The 17,443-nt window shown below is 46.7% G+C and overlaps 1 protein-coding gene across 2 annotated transcripts in view; it reads left to right on the top strand.

Annotated features, from left to right (window-relative positions):
- COL28A1 (collagen type XXVIII alpha 1 chain) overlaps positions 1-17,443 on the top strand; it is a 233,479-nt gene that overhangs the window by 74,355 nt on the left and 141,681 nt on the right. For both annotated transcript variants that reach the window (XM_085892289.1, XM_085892290.1), the window contains exon 7: positions 13,575-13,628. In XM_085892289.1, the coding sequence (XP_085748415.1) occupies positions 13,575-13,628 (54 nt within the window). The remainder of the gene's footprint in view (positions 1-13,574; positions 13,629-17,443) is intronic.

Here is a 17,443-nt window from a genome sequence, read left to right on the forward strand (position 1 = left end):
TCGTCTGCCTTCGCCGCTGCCGCCTCCGCCTCTGGACTCTCCACCCTGGACTCTTCTTTGGGCTCCCCTCGTTCGACTCTCTTTCAGCTTCTCCAGCTACTGCAGGCCGGGCTCCAGACTTCCACACTCTTCTCTGACTCTTTCTCCCTCCCCTGACTGACGAACACCGTCCTTTTATCCCCCCGTAGCTTTGCCTTTGACCCCCTCCCTTTGACCTTTCACCTCGCTCCCCATTGGCCCGAGAAAAAGTGGGCGTGAAGGCTTTTTGATCCACAAATTTGCATATATCGATCGTTCTGGAGGCGAGGCCAAATCGCCCCTCGCTCACCGATTGGACGGCAAAAAGTGGGCGTGTGTCGTTTTTGATCCGTTTTTGAAGCACAAAATCCGTGATTTTGTACACGCTGTTCGACGTGCGCCCTGCACGAGTCCAACACCGGTACCCACAGGCGGCGCAAGAACGGTGGCGATGCTACGGTTGCGAGGTGTGACGTGAAGGTCGTGGCGGTTGTGGTGAAGCGGCGTTGTGGTTGGTGGTTGATGTTGTGGTTGTGGTGGTAATCATGGCGGTTGGTCCAAAATAAAGATAGTAAAAGAAAAACGGCTATCCTGAAGAGTCGCAGCACGTATAAATGACATGTATTCCCACTCAGACAACGGGTTTGGGCCCTAACTACACATGCACTTACCGAGATACCTCACCTAAGGGACCTGAATGGTGGTTTGCGAATTTGGTAACCACAACACTACCCCTTCCCTTTTTACAGACTCGTCCCGAGTCGTCAAATTTTTCGTGTGCCATCATGTGTAGTTTTCCCTAGTACATTTTACCTACGGATCCCTGAGTGCGACATTCATGGTATTCGTGTCCCCAAAATAAATAACCTGAGGGCTGCGTAACTACCTAAACAAACTCACTCACACGGACGACTTAAATAAAATTGCCGGCGCTAGACAGACATGCCGGGGGGCGCACTCATATTTACAGTACATCTTACCTTAACTTACAAATTTTACACTAAACCATGGCCCAGGATCATTGAACTCTGCAAAAAGAAAGCAGTTAGCAGGGAGCCAGGCTGCCCGCATGCAGTCTCTGACTCAAACAATGCAGGTGACAGGGAACGTGGCTGGCTGCTCACACGCAGTCCAAGGCCTTCCCTTTTGAACTGAACGCAGTGAACCACAACGGTGCATGGGCCGCACAAACGTAGTCTCCGTGCCAGCTCAAGTGGCACACGCAATGAGCACAACGAATGGATGCATGAACGGTTTGAACTGAATGCAGTGAACCACAACGGTGCATGGGCTGCACAAACGCAGTCTCCGTGCCAGCTCAAGTGGCACACGCAATGAACACAACAAATGGATGCATGAATGGATGGACGCAAACACGGTGCACGGGCCGCCACTGCAGGCCCGTGTTGTAGCTGCCAACAGGGCAGTTCTCGCAGCTTGCAAACTGTTGCTTTCACGATCCTGGCGCACATGGCAATGAACAGGGGGGGGGGGCAAAGCAAAAATTGAACGGGGCTGGTGAACATGGGCAGTGGGCATGGCATGGAAAAGGTGCAGGCAACGCAGCCCGCAGAAGAAGGCCGCTGCAGGCAAACACAGCCCGCAGAACCAGGCCGGCACAGGCCTCGAAGAAAAACAGCCAGCAGATGAACTGGCCGGCACAGGCCTTGCAGCACAGCAGCTGCAGACGATCCAGCCGGCACAGGCCTTGCAGCACACAGCTGCCGATGAAGTTGGCCGGCCTCCGCCTTGAAGCAAAACACGGCCAGCCGATGAAGTTGGCCAGCCTTTGCCGTTCAATGGAGGTTGGTGGAGGGAGTGCGGTGGTGCTGGCCACTTGGAAGGCGGGCTCGGACCTACCTACCCGTCTCCCTCCCAACCTATCGCCTTTGCCTGTCACTGTACATACCCACTCCCTTAATTTGTCAAACCCCAATTTAGCCCCAACTTATTTTTTTGTTGTTTTTATTTTTACTCCCCCACTATAAATCGTCCCTAACCCCTTTATCGTCCTTGTTCGGCTAACCTATTCTGTCACCTAGCCTACTCCCAACCCCTACGTTCCCTTCCCGGAGGGGAACAAGGGAGAGCTAACGTCCTGTGTCGAGGCCCAACTCAAGCCTCAGAATGGCCTCCCCAGAGTTCGGCGATCTTAACACCAAGTGGGTCCAGCGGCCCACAACGACAGCGAGGGGATGGATGGTGCGGAGGGGTACATCTCCTAATCTACCCTAACCATTAACTCTTAAACTACCCCGGGGCTTTCAACAAGCGCCTCTCGCTTAAACTATTGGTTCTAACAACCCAGATTCCCGTCGCCTGTGTTGGTGTTCTTACAATTTCGGGCCTCGCCCCCCAATTTTCTCTCCGTGCCCTCACACGGTCTCCTGGCTGGGACACGTGGCTCCCTTTGGCAGGCACGACCCTCTGCCGAATCTCCCGCTATGGCACCCCCGGGCACTACACTGCCTCCGAGCCTACCAGCTCCCTCACACCGGGGAGTGCCCATCATGGCACCTCCCCTGAAACGCACACGTGGCAGGCCGGCCTCCCGGGCCCCTTTCCGAGGGTCACCCGTGCCCACAACACTGCCCACGCGGCTACGGCGCCCGGGCCCCCGCACCAAGCAGGCGCACCCGTGCCCACTACTCTATCCCGGCCCCCCATGGGCCCATGGCCTACCGCGGCCGACTAGCCTGGTGCCCGGGGTACCCACTCAGCGATACTCACCTTTCGCAGCCACGCTCCCAAGCCCGTCAACAGGGCTCCTGCACCCCTCCAAATGGGTTTCGAGCCTACACTCCCACCAACAACAAAACGACCTCCATTTTTCAATTTGACTAACCCAGCTAACTCACTCTACACTGACCCCGGGGTCCCTTGGGCGGGAGTCACTCCTCCCCCCAATCACTCATCGCACCATGCATTCCCCATTCACTCCACTCACACAGACCCGCTGGCTTCACTCACTCACCAAGCACATGCCTCACAACTCACCAACTCTTCAACACACTCACCGCTGAACTCTGCCATCCTCCTAACTACATCCCCTAACTAACTCGTGCTCCCACGTCATCCCTTAAACTAGTAGCACGTTCCATTTAACCTACGTAGCTAAGCTACGTCCCCACTACACATTCACAAGTCTGTCACTGTCTCCAAAATAATCCCATTTTATTTCCCAACCTAAATCTGGCTACAATCCCTCTAACTAATCCATTCCACGGACTCCATGAGGACTTACCCCTGCCCCATTAAGTCGGTCTAACTAAGCTAACCCTTCCCCCTAACTTGTTTCCATCCTGTGCCCAGGGGTAAGGGGGTCTTTCACCCCTTGCCCAGGAATCCTGTACACCCGAAAGTGAGGCTTGCTTTTTTTTTTTTTTTTTTTCCCATGCGCAGCACCTGCGCGGCAACTCAGAGCTCGCGCACTTTGCACCTGCCCGTGACGTCATGCAGCTGCACGTGTTCCTCGTCCCTCCTTGGACGGTGCCATCCGGCAGAGATACCCCTCCTGCCGGATTCCAACCCCACGTGCAGCCATGACGTCACCGTGCGCAGAAAAAAAAAACAAGCCCCCCGTCTCGAGGGGTTTCCCACGCGAACACATGTGCTCTGCCCGTTGGAGCTGAACACACACGATCGCGTGGAGAACCCGTCCGGTCCAAATCCATTTACCTGCCTAAACTTTGTCCGTCCGCGGGATCGGCAAATCCACCGCTGGCGTTTCCGGACCGGGACTTCACTCTCGCAAGCGAGCACGTGGTGGTCTCGTGCGTTGCACAGCACGGACCGCGTGCTCACTGCTGGGTGAACCCGGCACGGTCCTCGAAACAGCTACAGCCGCTACCCGGCTGCCTACATGTCTCCGCTGCCGCCTCCATTCAACCCACGCACACCTGCGTGTTACGACGCACACAGTCCACTCCATCACATTCACACGGGGAGACGCGGCTGCGTGCTCCCGCATGCCAACCGACATCTCCCTCTCATACCGCTCTCTCACACACACGGTCTCCCTGGCACACAGCGACCTTGCACACGGCCGTTCACTCACGCGTGCCTCACTACTCACACAAACCATACTACTCACACGTGGTGCTCCATTCACTCGCGCGGGGGCACCTACCCGCATGTGCCTCACCCACACACGCGAGGGCACTCAACCGCTGTGCCTCATCCACACACCGTGCCTCACTCATACACGCGGGGGCACTCACCCGCGGTTCCTCACTCATACTGGCCGTTTCACTCACACACACGGCCTCTTCCACACACGGTTCCTCATCCACACACGGTGCCTCATCCAAACACGGCGTGCTGGGAAGCACGCACTCCAGCACCATCGCCACCACACCACTCACACACGGGGTCGCTTCCACACACGGGACGCACCCACGCCTTGCACCACACACACAGGGACAACCACACTGGGGATTCGTGTCCCCACAGGGGTCTCCGGGGCCTCTATACCCCCCAAGCTCTCCGTGCACCCGTCCACAGCACTCGTCCCCTCAACCTCGCAAAGCACGACCGAACTCACCTGGTCGTGACTCGCCTCGGGGGGGCATACTCCCTCCCCTCGTTCCTGGAGGGGGCCATCCAGGTGCTCGCACTGGGTCTCTACCCAGTCCGCCAGCTCACCCCCATTATCCTCCACTACCTCTGTGTGTGTGTGTGCGTCACTTACCCCGTCTTCCTCGTGTAGTCTTTCCTCTATTTTTTCTATCTCCCGTGTCTCTGCCAACTCTTCACCCTTTACCTCCCTTGTCTCAACTATTATTTCCTTTGTCACGGCCTTCATGCCCGCCTGCAGGCATCGGCCCATGTTCTGCGTCTCACCCCGTAGCTCTTTCATTTCTTCCTTCATGTTTGCTTCCATTCCGTTTATTTGCTTGTTCATTTCGTTTTTCATTTCATTTGTATTTGTATCCATCTTCTCGTTCATGTGTTGTGTATTCGCATCCATCGTCGTTTTCACTTCATTTGTATTTGTATCCATCTTTTCATCCATTTTTTTTCATATTCGCATCCATTTTTTCGTTCATTGCCGCCAGCATGGCGCATAGCTGGGCTATGTCGGGTGCGCTTGAGTGAGCCGTTTCGGCAGGGGTTGGGGAAGGGTCTTGGTGGAGAGGGGGGGGAGGTGTCATACACCGCGGCCGCTGCCGCACCCACCTCGGGCCCTGGGTTCAGTTGGGCGAGTCCGTGTTCCTGCACAATCAACATTTCCTGCACGGGGATTTCATCCTGGACCATGGATCCTACACATTCTACATCCATTTCTAATCCCCCCGGCTCCCGCTCGCCTTGAGACGCCATCTTGCTTCTCTTAAAGGGTTAATTTGCTCGCTCGTAATTTGGAGGGAATCGGGGGTCGCTTCTCTCACCCCTGGACCGATTCCCGTGAATTTCGCTGGAGACAGGAGAGCCTGTTGTCCCGCTCTCCAATACCAGTGCCGCGAGGAGGGCGATGAATCTTGAGATCGCACGACCTGACACCAGTGTTGCGGTCTTCGCGCCCGCGGGCGCGCGAACGGGGACGTAACTCGAAACGCGGCACGACGCCCAGCGGACGGACAATGCAGGCGTGACCCTCTCGGACGGACGACGGGAGCCAGTCACGGGTGGGCCTGTTGGTCTCAGCGGGATCGAGCCAAGCAGCCCCCGCGTGGGATAGGGTTGCTCGCCAAATTCGACCTACAAGTACCCACGCGGAGGGTAGACCGGGCGATCGCACCTCGCCGCAGGTCGACTCGGACACGGGCCACTTAAGCGACCCGTCCGTACTATCAGAATAACCGAGCGGTGTTATCGTCGACCTCGACGGTTCGATTAATTATCGGGCGTACTCAGCCCACTACCAACCCTTTACGTGAAGCAAGATGAGGGTTCAATGGGGGAAAAGACGAAGCGAAGCGGGAGAACAGTTCAACAATAAAGCACATTTATTCGCGGCACACGGGAAGCACACAAATACAATTCCACCAAAAGCACACAAAAAAAAGAAAACACAATTCCATTTACACAAAAAGCAAATATAAAAGCGAAAACACAATGCAGAGCTAATACCGACTACCGAGCACACGGCAACACTTATACAATTCTACTTCACAGACGGCGCCGACAACACATACCCAAAACCAAGAAAAAGAATACCCTCAAGGATGAGGCGGGCCTGAGGCCGAGACCGGGTCGCGCCTACCCGTCTGGTGATGAGACGCGGAGCGGCGATGGCGCCGCACTCCGCGGGCCTCGCGGACAGTGCCTGGCAGGGGTGGGAAAAAGGGGCCCCCTTGGTCGCACTATCTCAGCGCGGGGGGGAAACAGGAGGGGGTTGCTGATGCTCGGGGTATAGAGGATCTTTATTATCCCTGGTGTGCGTCTCCACCTCGGCCAGGTCGCGCTGCCGGCCTCCCTCGGGCGTGCAGCTCCTGGCACCGACGCGAGCACCCCCTCGTCTGCCTTCGCCGCTGCCGCCTCTCCGCCTCTGGACTCTCCACCCTGGACTCTTCTTTGGGCTCCCCTCGTTCGACTCTCTTCAGCTTCTCCAGCTACTGCAGGCTTCGGGCTCCAGACTTCCACACTCTTCTCTGACTCTTTCTCTGACTGACGAACACCGTCCTGTTATCCCCCGTAGCTTTGCCTTTGACCCCCTCCCTTTGACCTTTCACCTCGCTCCCCATTGGCCCGAGAAAAAAGTGGGCGTGAAGGCTTTTGATCCACAAATTTGCATATATCGATCGTTCTGGAGGCGGGGCCAAATCGCCCCTCGCTCACCGATTGGACGGCAAAAAGTGGGCGTGTGTCGTTTTTGATCCGTTTTTGAAGCACAAAATCCGTGATTTTGTACACGCTGTTCGACGTGCGCCCTGCACGAGTCCAACACCGGTACCCACAGGCGGCGCAAGAACGGTGGCGATGCTACGGTTGCGAGGTGTGACGTGAAGGTCGTGGCGGTTGTGGTGAAGCGGCGTTGTGGTTGGTGGTTGATGTTGTGGTTGTGGTGGTAATCATGGCGGTTGGTCCAAAATAAAGATAGTAAAAGAAAAACGGCTATCCTGAAGAGTCGCAGCACGTATAAATGACATGTATTCCCACTAGACAACGGGTTTGGGCCTAACTACACATGCACTTACCGAGATACCTCACCTAAGGGACCTGAATGGTGGTTTGCGAATTTGGTAACCACAACAATATATATATATATATATATATATATATATATATATATATATATATATATATATATATATATATGCCGAATCATGTGACTGAGGACGTCATCAATTTTGTTTCTGTGGACCATTTTATCCCGAGATGATCTTAAAATTTTTCAAACTAATCGGATGTGGCGTTCTACATGTGCAATTATGACGTCAGAACGAAGGCACCTATGATGTCATTTAAAAATCACTCATTCTCCATGAAGAGTACTTGCTATGTGCTTAGTTTCAATTTTTTTCCTTGGTGCGGTTTCAGAGATGGAGGTCCAATTTTTTCCTGTTTTTTCCAATATGGCTGCCATACCACACGACCATTGACGTCCAAATTATCATCATGACATTCCACATGAGTTGTCGCACCAATGGTGAAAATTTCGTCTCAATCCGACAAGCGATTGCGGAGAAAAACACGAAAGTTCTGTGTGGACAAACAGACAGACAAACAAACGGACGCAAATGCAATACCCTCTCCTTCGGTGAGGGTAGTAAATAACAAAAACAATGATAACATTGTAACAAAGCATATATTCATCAATAATACTAATATTTACAACAATAATAATCATGATACTCATGGTATCATATCGTCACCCTCATAACAAAAGTTCCAAAGTCATTTTATTCGTTGATGAAGTTTAGGCACTTTTGTTATGAGGGTAACGATATGGCAAAAACAATAACAAACATATCGTTTCCCTCATTGTGAAAGTGCCTCAGCTTAATCCACGAATAAAATGACTTAGGCACTTTTGTTATGAGGGTGACGATATGATCCCTGTGCTGACCCAAGCACGTCTGGGCTTGATGAAAGGCAAGCTAATGCTCAAGCAGTACAGCATGCAGGTATGCAACAAGGCTGCGAAGAACAATGAAAATTTGGTCCATCCGGCCAATGGGTCCACTAGTCCCATAAATTCTGGATTGGGTTCAGATATGGTGACTGAGAACGCCATGACATATGGATACATCAGTGTGATGCTCATCAAATCAATGAGCAACCACATGTGCTCAATAGGCGGGGGCATTGTAATCCTGAAAGACACCCCTCCTGGCAGGAAAGAAATGTTGCAACATAGGGTTAAAATGACTCCTCAGTACCATTAAGTAGTGATTGGCATTGATCTTGCCTTCTAAGGGAATGACTGCACCCAAACCATGCCAGGAAAATGTACCCCACAACATTGCTGAACCACCAGAACTCTTCACTTTTGGAAACAAGTACTCATGGTTGTAAAGTTCTTTCGGTTGGCACCACACGTGCACTCATCCATTTATCAAGAACATGGTGAAGGATGATTCATCTGAACTTATCGCATTTCTCCACTGCTCGGTAGTCCATTGCCTGTGCTCTTTGTACCTCTGGAGTTGCAAGCATGCATTGCCGGATGTGATGAGCGGTTTATGCACTGCAACTCGACTATGGTTTTTCCAAACAGTGGAGTTCTCGGCGGTCCATTTTTTATGACACTCGCTGTGATGCCCTAGGTTGAAATTTACAGACAATTGATTTGCAGTTGCTCACTTGCTTTGCCTTGAATTTCAAATTAATGCACAGACATCGCGATCCTGGAGCATGCACTTCTGCCCACTGTTGCCCTTTGCTGATGATGCCTTTCCCTCAGAGTTCTATGCCAACATAACCTTAGATACCGTTGCTCATGAAATGTCGGCAAGTCAAGTGGTCTTTGTCACTGAGCTGCTGCCAAATGCATCCCAACAATGACCCTTCCTTTAGTGTTTCTGAGGTCTCCTCTTGCAGCCCTGCCAGCCATAATTATTGGCAACCAGGCCTGTGCAGCATTTTTATACATGACCCTAAACATGCTGGGATGTTATTTGCTTAATTGAAACATAAGCCACACCTGTGTGGAAGCCGTTGCTTTCAACATACTTGGTGTCCCTCATTTACAAGGATTACAAGGAAATTATGTGCAGGAGGAGGCCATTCGGCCCATCATACCTGAGCCACCCCAATACCACATTAAATAAATGCATCAATAACCCTTCCCTTCGTGTGCAGCCTTTTGGCTGCTATATTGGTACTCATTTCACCGACCTCGGAAGGATGACAGGCTGAGTCAACCACCCTGGTGTTAATTCAGCAGCCAACAGGGCTTGAACTCAGGACCCTAAGATCTCAAGCCACCACCTTAACCACAAAGCCAATTTACCCAAGTATTTCACTTTTTTTTTGTCCTACCCATACATATACACCCACACAAAGTTTGTTTGTTCCTTGCAAAATCGAAGATTTTTCAAATACATTGGTCAGTCAATTTTGTTATTCTAGCTGTATGTTTATCGTCTACAGGTCACAATTCTAAACCGATCGTCATGAAATTTTACCAAGTTGGAAAGGTAGTCTCAACTGAGAAGCCTATTGTTTTTGAGGTTAGAGGCCAAAGGTCATCTTGAGGTCAAATTTATAAAATAATTAATTTTCAACTGAAAAATCATCAATTTACATCCTATTAACTTGAAAGTTGAACAAGATTTGCATATTGCGCCATTGGTTTGGGAAACCAACTATTTATACAGTCAAAGGTCAACTCAAGGTGAAACTTCTAAAATCATCAATTTCAACCTGAAAAATAATCATTTTTCATCCGATTGACATGAGTTTTGATTAAGGTTGTCAATTTTAATCTGAATGAGATGGATAATTTGATGTATCCGTGGCAACCTTTGGAGAGGGGGGTGTATTTTGTAAGCATTGTGCTCTGCACGACGACTTTTTCTTGTTTGATTATTTTTTGGGGGTTCCTTATACGTTTCCAAACCCCTGGTTTGTACTACAAACTCAAATTGTGCTGTACTACATTATTTTCACACGTAAAAGGTCAATGTCACAATAAAATCATTCAATTGTTCATGAAATTTGTGTAAAAAGATGAAATAATGCCGCTTTCAGAAACCTCTCATCTTACATCGCATAACACATGCCCACCTCATGCTACATTTTCTTCATCTGTGGCACCTCAGTGTCTCGGCCGGGAAAGGAGCGGAGCTTGGACTGTGCATGCGTGTTCAGTGGGTTAATTCAGTGGCCAACGGGATTCAAACTCAGGAACCTAGGATCCCAAGCCGCCACCCTAACCACTAAGCCAACACCAGGCTATTGAATTTGGTGCAAATGATAGTTTAAAACGACAGCACAAGGGACGTGGCACACGAAGTCTAATTATTACCCCCACCTCACATCCATGAAGCCTGAATAATTAAACCTAAAACAACTAGAAGTGGGTGTGATGGGTCTTGCATTTTCTTGTGAACCTTCAACACAGCGAACCTTTCTCATACATTGTACAAATTGAGAGAAGGTTTGTCTGTATTACAAACTGGGCAATCTTTCTGGGTCTCCCCAATTTCTTCACATTATCTTTTGATAAATTTTCAAATGTACATGTAAAATTGAAAGTCAGAATACTTTGAATCAAGACTGATAGAAAAGAACCAAAATGATTCAGAACTTTAATTGTTTACTGGAACTTTCCTGTTTGAGGGCCATTTATTGTCCTCTGGTGGACCATACATTGATCCTCATGTGATGCGCCATGACATAGTTGACGTGATGTCAGGAGTGGAATTTCTATGTCTGGATAAAGTAGAAAAGACTGCTTTGTACTCTGCTCCGCATTTGTGACGAGATCTTGAATCAAATGTCAGACTTGTTTCATGAATCGATTTATGAGAATCATAAAATGAAAATTAAATTTTCAATGCTTTATTGACCAAACTATTTGCAAGAATTAATCACAAGAGTTTTGACAGTAATGATATAATGGGTTTAAGAAGAAAGACTCTATTTCCTATGACTTAGGGCAAGGGATTGCAATTTACTCTCAAATAAACTCTTTCAATTTCCCATACTCACAACATTGAACGCTTGTGGTCAGATGGCCCAGCATGTGGTATGTCTAGTCGCTTGAGGGGATTCCCTCACATTCAGTAGCGTGTGGCTTTTGACTTTTAGATGCCACACAGAGCAGCACCTTACACTGTGTTCCTGTGTTTGTGAGTTTATTTATACCTTTGGAACATAAAACAATTTTACTGATATAATTTGAATGTAACATTATCCATATTCTTTGTAAATAATTTGTCAATATCAAAGCACACAATCACGCTAAAATATGCAATTTGGTGTCTGTCAAACATGTCTGTGGCCGATGGATTCGGTCATTACTTATCCAACCTCAACCAAATTTGCCAGGGGAACTTAGGGTCATAAGACAAAGGAACTCCAGGAGTTCTGAAGGTGGGCCGATGCAAATTCTATACATAAGTGTACCATATAGCGCTGCTCTCAGTGGAGGTGAGGGATTAAGAGTAATGATTCAGAACCATTAATTGCATCACAAGTAAGAGTGTTTTGCCTTATTTTTGCACTCCCTTAGCCGATATTGCTTGAAACTCCACTGCAAGAAAAAAAAATGAGGAATTCCCAAGTTTTATTTCCTTTTTCTGCCTTGGAAAAATGCCATGTTAAGATGTATAGATAGCAGCTTGAGTGTCATTTCACGTTGTCGTGGTGTTTTTCCAAGGCCGCTTCAAATCACAAAAGTAACGAGAAGGGCACTCGGTAGAGCGCATACCTCCGCCATGCAATGCATGATCCATGAGAATATATCGGGCCCAATACATTTTTGAAATATCATGCTGTACAGGACTATGTCGTATTTGGCTCTTTCTCTCAATCGTGAAAAAAAAATCACTTAAATAATTATCGTATCTGGATCCAGATTCGTATCTTCACCAAAATCGAATCAGTTCTTCCTTGTCACACAAACAACATGTCCACCAAGTTGCATCCGAATCCGTCAACAACATTTTGAGATATCGTACTATATATTAGTTTTGCCCGAGCTCTCAATCGTGAAGAATCACTGAAAAAATTATCAGATTCGGATTTGATTCTTCACCAAAATTGAATAAATTTGTCCTTGCGACACACCCAACCTGCCCATCAAGTTTCGTCTGAATCCGTCCACAACTTTTTGAGATATCGTGCTACATATAAATTTTGGTCCTATCTCTCAATGATGAAGAATCACTTTTAAAATTCTAGTTGTGGGATCCGGATCCGGATCTTCACCAAAATCGAATTGGTTCATCCTTGTCACACACCGAACCTGTCACAAAATTTCATCCGGATCCGTCTCCAGCTTTTTGAGATATCCTGCACACAAACAAACAGACAAACAAACAAGAAGACATCGTGCAGAGCATGACACTTGTAAAATCCATCAAACAAATTTCACCACAAAAGTAATTGATGGTTGAATTTGATAACCAAACATGCAACTCCACTTCAAATTTTAAGTCAATGGGATGAAAATTGAGGAACTTAGAAATTCGGCCTATGTTGTCCTTTTGGCCTATGTTGACCTCAAAAATAATTGGTTGGTTGAATTCAGTGACCTGAAATATAAATCCTCTTCAAATTTCAAGTCAATGGGATGAAAATTGAGGATTTTAGAAATACCACCGAAATTGTTGAGCTTTGGCTTATGTTGACCTTTTGACCTCAAAAACAATAGATTTCTTATGACAAACAAACTTATGACAATCTCTACCACGTGGTGAAATTTCGTGAATATCGGTTTAAAATTGTGACCTGTAGGTAACAAACAGACAGAATAACTAAATCGACTGAACAATATACTTGAAAAATCTTCGATTTTGCAAGTAACAAATGACAGAGAGAGAGAGGGGTGAAAACAAAACCTCCTTCACCTTCGGTGGTGGAGGTAATAATAACAACAACAAATAATCTGACAGAAACAATCGGGTTATACGGTCTGTAAGGCTAATGATACCCTAATAATGAATAAGGATAATAACATGACACACCCACAGTATAGAGTCAAACAATCTTTTTCTGAAACCTTCCTGTAATTGGAACAATTTTTCGAGTTCATTGAGATGCGTTTGAAATTGCCTTGAAGTTTTCCATGTCAAAATCGACAGTAATTTACACGTACCCACACTACTTTTTCGAGTCATGCTTGGAAAGGTTGTGTTTTTAATTTTTTTCACATTCAGCTGAAAGTATATTTATCACATGAAATATTGTCGCCTCGACAGGTTGCTATCACATCCATCTGGCTTATTGACAGATACGTCAGACAAATCAATTTGAATCCTCGTAAATGGCAGTATAGTTTTGCAATGACTTTACAAATTTGTCATCGGAAAAGTTTGTTGGGAAAACTTGGTGGCATTTTAAGGGAAAGATTGTGGGAGAATGAAAGAACTTTTTTGCCACATGATTTTTGGATTCATTTGTTGTGATATTGTGAATGTAATTAATGAAAGGTTATTTTGTAGGGTCGGAGAGGGCGGCCTGGTGAGAATGGAGCACTTGGATCCAAAGGAGAGCAGGTAAAAAAATAACTTTGATATGACATTTTAATGCACTGCATGGTAGTTGTGTAATATATGTTACCTACGTGTTAGTTAGGCAAAAGACAAGATCAGTTCGTGATTTTAAAAAGCTGTGAAGAGAAAAACTAAGGGAAGAGGTGAGAGAAATAAGGAGTAGGACAAAATGAAAAAGGGGATTGGGAGGAGAGAGATGAGTGAGGGAGTAGGACCAGAAGGGAGATTTTAAGGATTGAGTGGAGGGCACTATTGTTGCTTTTGCTCAGCACACTAACGGGACATGAAGAATACATGATGCGAACAACTGGCCCAGTGTGGGTAATGTGTGCACAGTCACACTATATCCCCCCAGAGAAGCAAAGTTGGCATTCTTAGCGATGTGGACACCGATAGTGGGGCAACTTAGCTAAATATAGCATAACAATTGTGCATTTTGTGAGGAAAGCACCAAATTTGGCACACTCGTAACCTATCATATTATGAACAGATTTGGACATTGGGCCATCTCAAATTTAGCCGCTGATGGCTGTGGCAGCCATTTTCCACTGCCATCAAAAATTTGAGATGGCCCAATATCCAAATCTGTTCATAATATGATAGGCTACTAGTGTGCCACATTTGGTGCTTTCCTCGAATGCACAATTGTTATGCTAAGTTGCCCCACTACGAAGACAACAGCGATGGGAAAATCGAAGAGTGATTTCCAATATGGGACAACATCCTGTGTCCAACTGGGGATTCAGTGGTTGGTGGGAGCTTTTGGGGAAAATGCTCCTCAAGGATAGACCCTCCTTGACGCCACTTATCTTATATTATTATAATGACTTCGAAATGCAACCTGTCGCAACACTGATGGGGTCATTAAGGGGGGAGAGAGAGAGGTGAGAGGTGGGAGGGGAGGGAGGGGGAGAGAGGAGGGAGTGGGAGGGAGGAGGGAGTGGGAGAGAGGAGGGAGTGGGAGAGAGGAGGGAGTGGGAGAGAGGAGGGAGTGGGAGAGAGGAGGGAGAAGGGAGAGAGGGAGAAAGAAACACTATATATGAGAAATATGCATAAAAAAAACGAATGCTGCATTAAAAAATCTTTTATACATCATTGGGGCTTATGGAAGAGCAAGAACACAGAACAGACAATGACATTCAGGGGAGCAAGAAAACTGACATAAAAAGTAGAATCCGAATCCAGAAAGATCGTGATGGTGAACAATAAAATCAGGCTCCAATAATTACCTTCAAAAGAGTGAAAAATTGATTTTTGGAGCCATTCCATCTCACGTCCTACAGAGCTGATTATTATTTAATTATAAATGGTTGGGGGGAATCACTCTTTCCGAAATATTTTCCGATTTCACTCCAGATTTTGACATTATTGTAAAGGCCATGAGTTCCGATTGACAAATATGGAATCGGATTTGGAATATCAGCTTTTATTTAACCTATACGATGCATTATTCAAGTTTGCTACGACATTGTGCACTGTTGCGAAGGACACTGATGGGGCATGAAGACTTGGTAAAGCAAAGTTGGCATAATATTATGGAGCTATAATATAGGAGAGAGAGAGAGAGAGAGAGAGAGAGAGAGAGAGAGAGAGAGAGAGAGAGAGAGAGAGAGAGAGAGAGAGAGAGAGAGAGAGAGAGAGAGAGAGAGAGAGAGAGAGAGAGAGAGAGAGAGATATATATATATATATATATATATATATATATATATATATATATATATATATATATATATATATATATATATATATATATATATATATATATATATATATATATATATATATATATAGAAATCAAAGTTAAAAAAGAAGAAGAAGATGAATAGAAAAGAACATCGGACAACCTCCCACCGAAGAAGCAAATTCATTTGGAAAATCAGAAAGGGGTTTGCACCATGGGACAACATCCCGTGTCTGGCTGTGGGGTTAGTGGGGGGCTAAGGGCCGTCAGAGAAAAAGCCTTTAACTCCATTCAGGTCGACACCCTCAACACCTTGGAATATTCATGTGTGAAAAAAACATTCTGACTCAACCCAGGACACAAACCCAAGGACCTCATCACTTGCACAGTGGAAGACCACTGAGCTATTGAGTCTTTGGGATAACCTCAGATATTTCTTACACAAACACTCTCCATCCATACTTCCATTGGGACCACACTGTGCAGAACGTTGGTGCTGCCTAAGCAGTCTCCTCGACTATTGGGGACAATCCTGGACAGGTCACCACTCCGACACAGGATGCCAGCAAGCTGGGGCTCATTTGCCAACCTCAGAAGGATGACAGGCAGAGTCAACCCCACCTCATATTATTTCAACAGCTGAGTGGGATTTGAACTCAGGATCTTTGGATCCCAAACCTACCATCCGAAACGTTAGGCCAACACCAGGCATACGAACATGCTGCAAGTTTTATAATGGCGGACATCTTATGTGCCTGCTTGGCAGACCCCAAATGTGTGTTTATGTATGTGTACAAGTAATACAACCATTTTTAAAATTGCAAAAGAATATAGGGATGTTACTCAAAAAAGTATGTAAACAAGGTAGGGATGGTCACAAGAAATGATGGTCACGAGGTCCCAATGGATATAACTGTGTGTGTGTGTGTGTGTGTGTGTGTGTGTGTGTGTGTGTGTGTGTGTGTGTGTGTGTGTGTGTGTGTGTGTGTGTGTGTGTGTGTGTGTGTGTGTGTGTATGTATATATATATATATATATATATATATATATATATATATATATATATATATATATATATATATATATATATATATATATATATATATATATATATATACACGCACACACACACACAACAGAAGTAAATAGACACCATAAATTTCTTCATTTCATCTGTATAATGCAGTTTTACTCAGTAATTTGTCCTAATATTTGACTTTATTTGCAGAAACGAGTTCCTGGGTCTGCTATGACAATGAACCATGCCTCGAACCCAGGGAGCAGACAAACTTTCTGATTTTCAAAGAGGACGAATTGTTGGCCATTTGGAGTCAGCCAGCATCAGATAGCTCAGAACCTCAGCATTGCACTTTCCTTGGTCAATCGGGTGATTGTGCAATTCACCAGTGAAGGCAAGGAATCCACAGCTTCCCATTCTGATCGACCTGGGCCCTCACAAAGGTGTACTCGAGCTGTCAAGCGGTCCATTGAGAACTCCCCGTTGCAAGGCAGCAGATGTTGCAGAGGAGGTCCAAGTTAGCTCAAGAACTGCAGTGCGGTACCTTCATCAACTGCACTTCTATGGGTGAGCAGCTAGGCGAAAACCTCTTCTTCGATCAGCCGACATTCAAAGGAGAAAGAAGTGGGCTGACGAGATGGCCAACAGAACCTTGGAGCTTTAGCAAACTGTCATTTTTTCAGATGAGTCCCAATTTGCTCAATTTTCTGACAGTGGATGCATGTGGGTCTGGAGACGTCCTCATCAAAAGTTCTCTTTGTACGGATTGCAGACTACTGTCAAACACATTGGTTTTTCAGTGACGGTGTGGGGTGAAATCTGGAGCGCTGGTCAGTCAGACCTTGTGGAGAGTGTTGGCAACATCAACTCTACGATATACATTTCTATCCTTGAGAGTGGACATCTCCTTGTCTTCTCCACTGGTCAGATGGTCAAGAATAATACTATGGAAGATGGAGCTCCATGCCATACTGCAAAAAAGAGCAAGGAATGGCAGGACAGAAATGGGATCAAGTGACTTCCATGTCCAAGTCAGTCTCTTGAGATGGATCACATTGAACAACTCTGGGCCATATTGGATTGAGCTGTACGGAAAAATTCCAGGAAACCAACATCACGG

Source organism: Eptatretus burgeri, chromosome 8, assembly GCF_056783735.1.
Source record: "Eptatretus burgeri isolate ZD-2024b chromosome 8, Ebu_testis_v1, whole genome shotgun sequence".
Classification (NCBI taxonomy): Eukaryota; Metazoa; Chordata; class Myxini; order Myxiniformes; family Myxinidae; genus Eptatretus; species Eptatretus burgeri.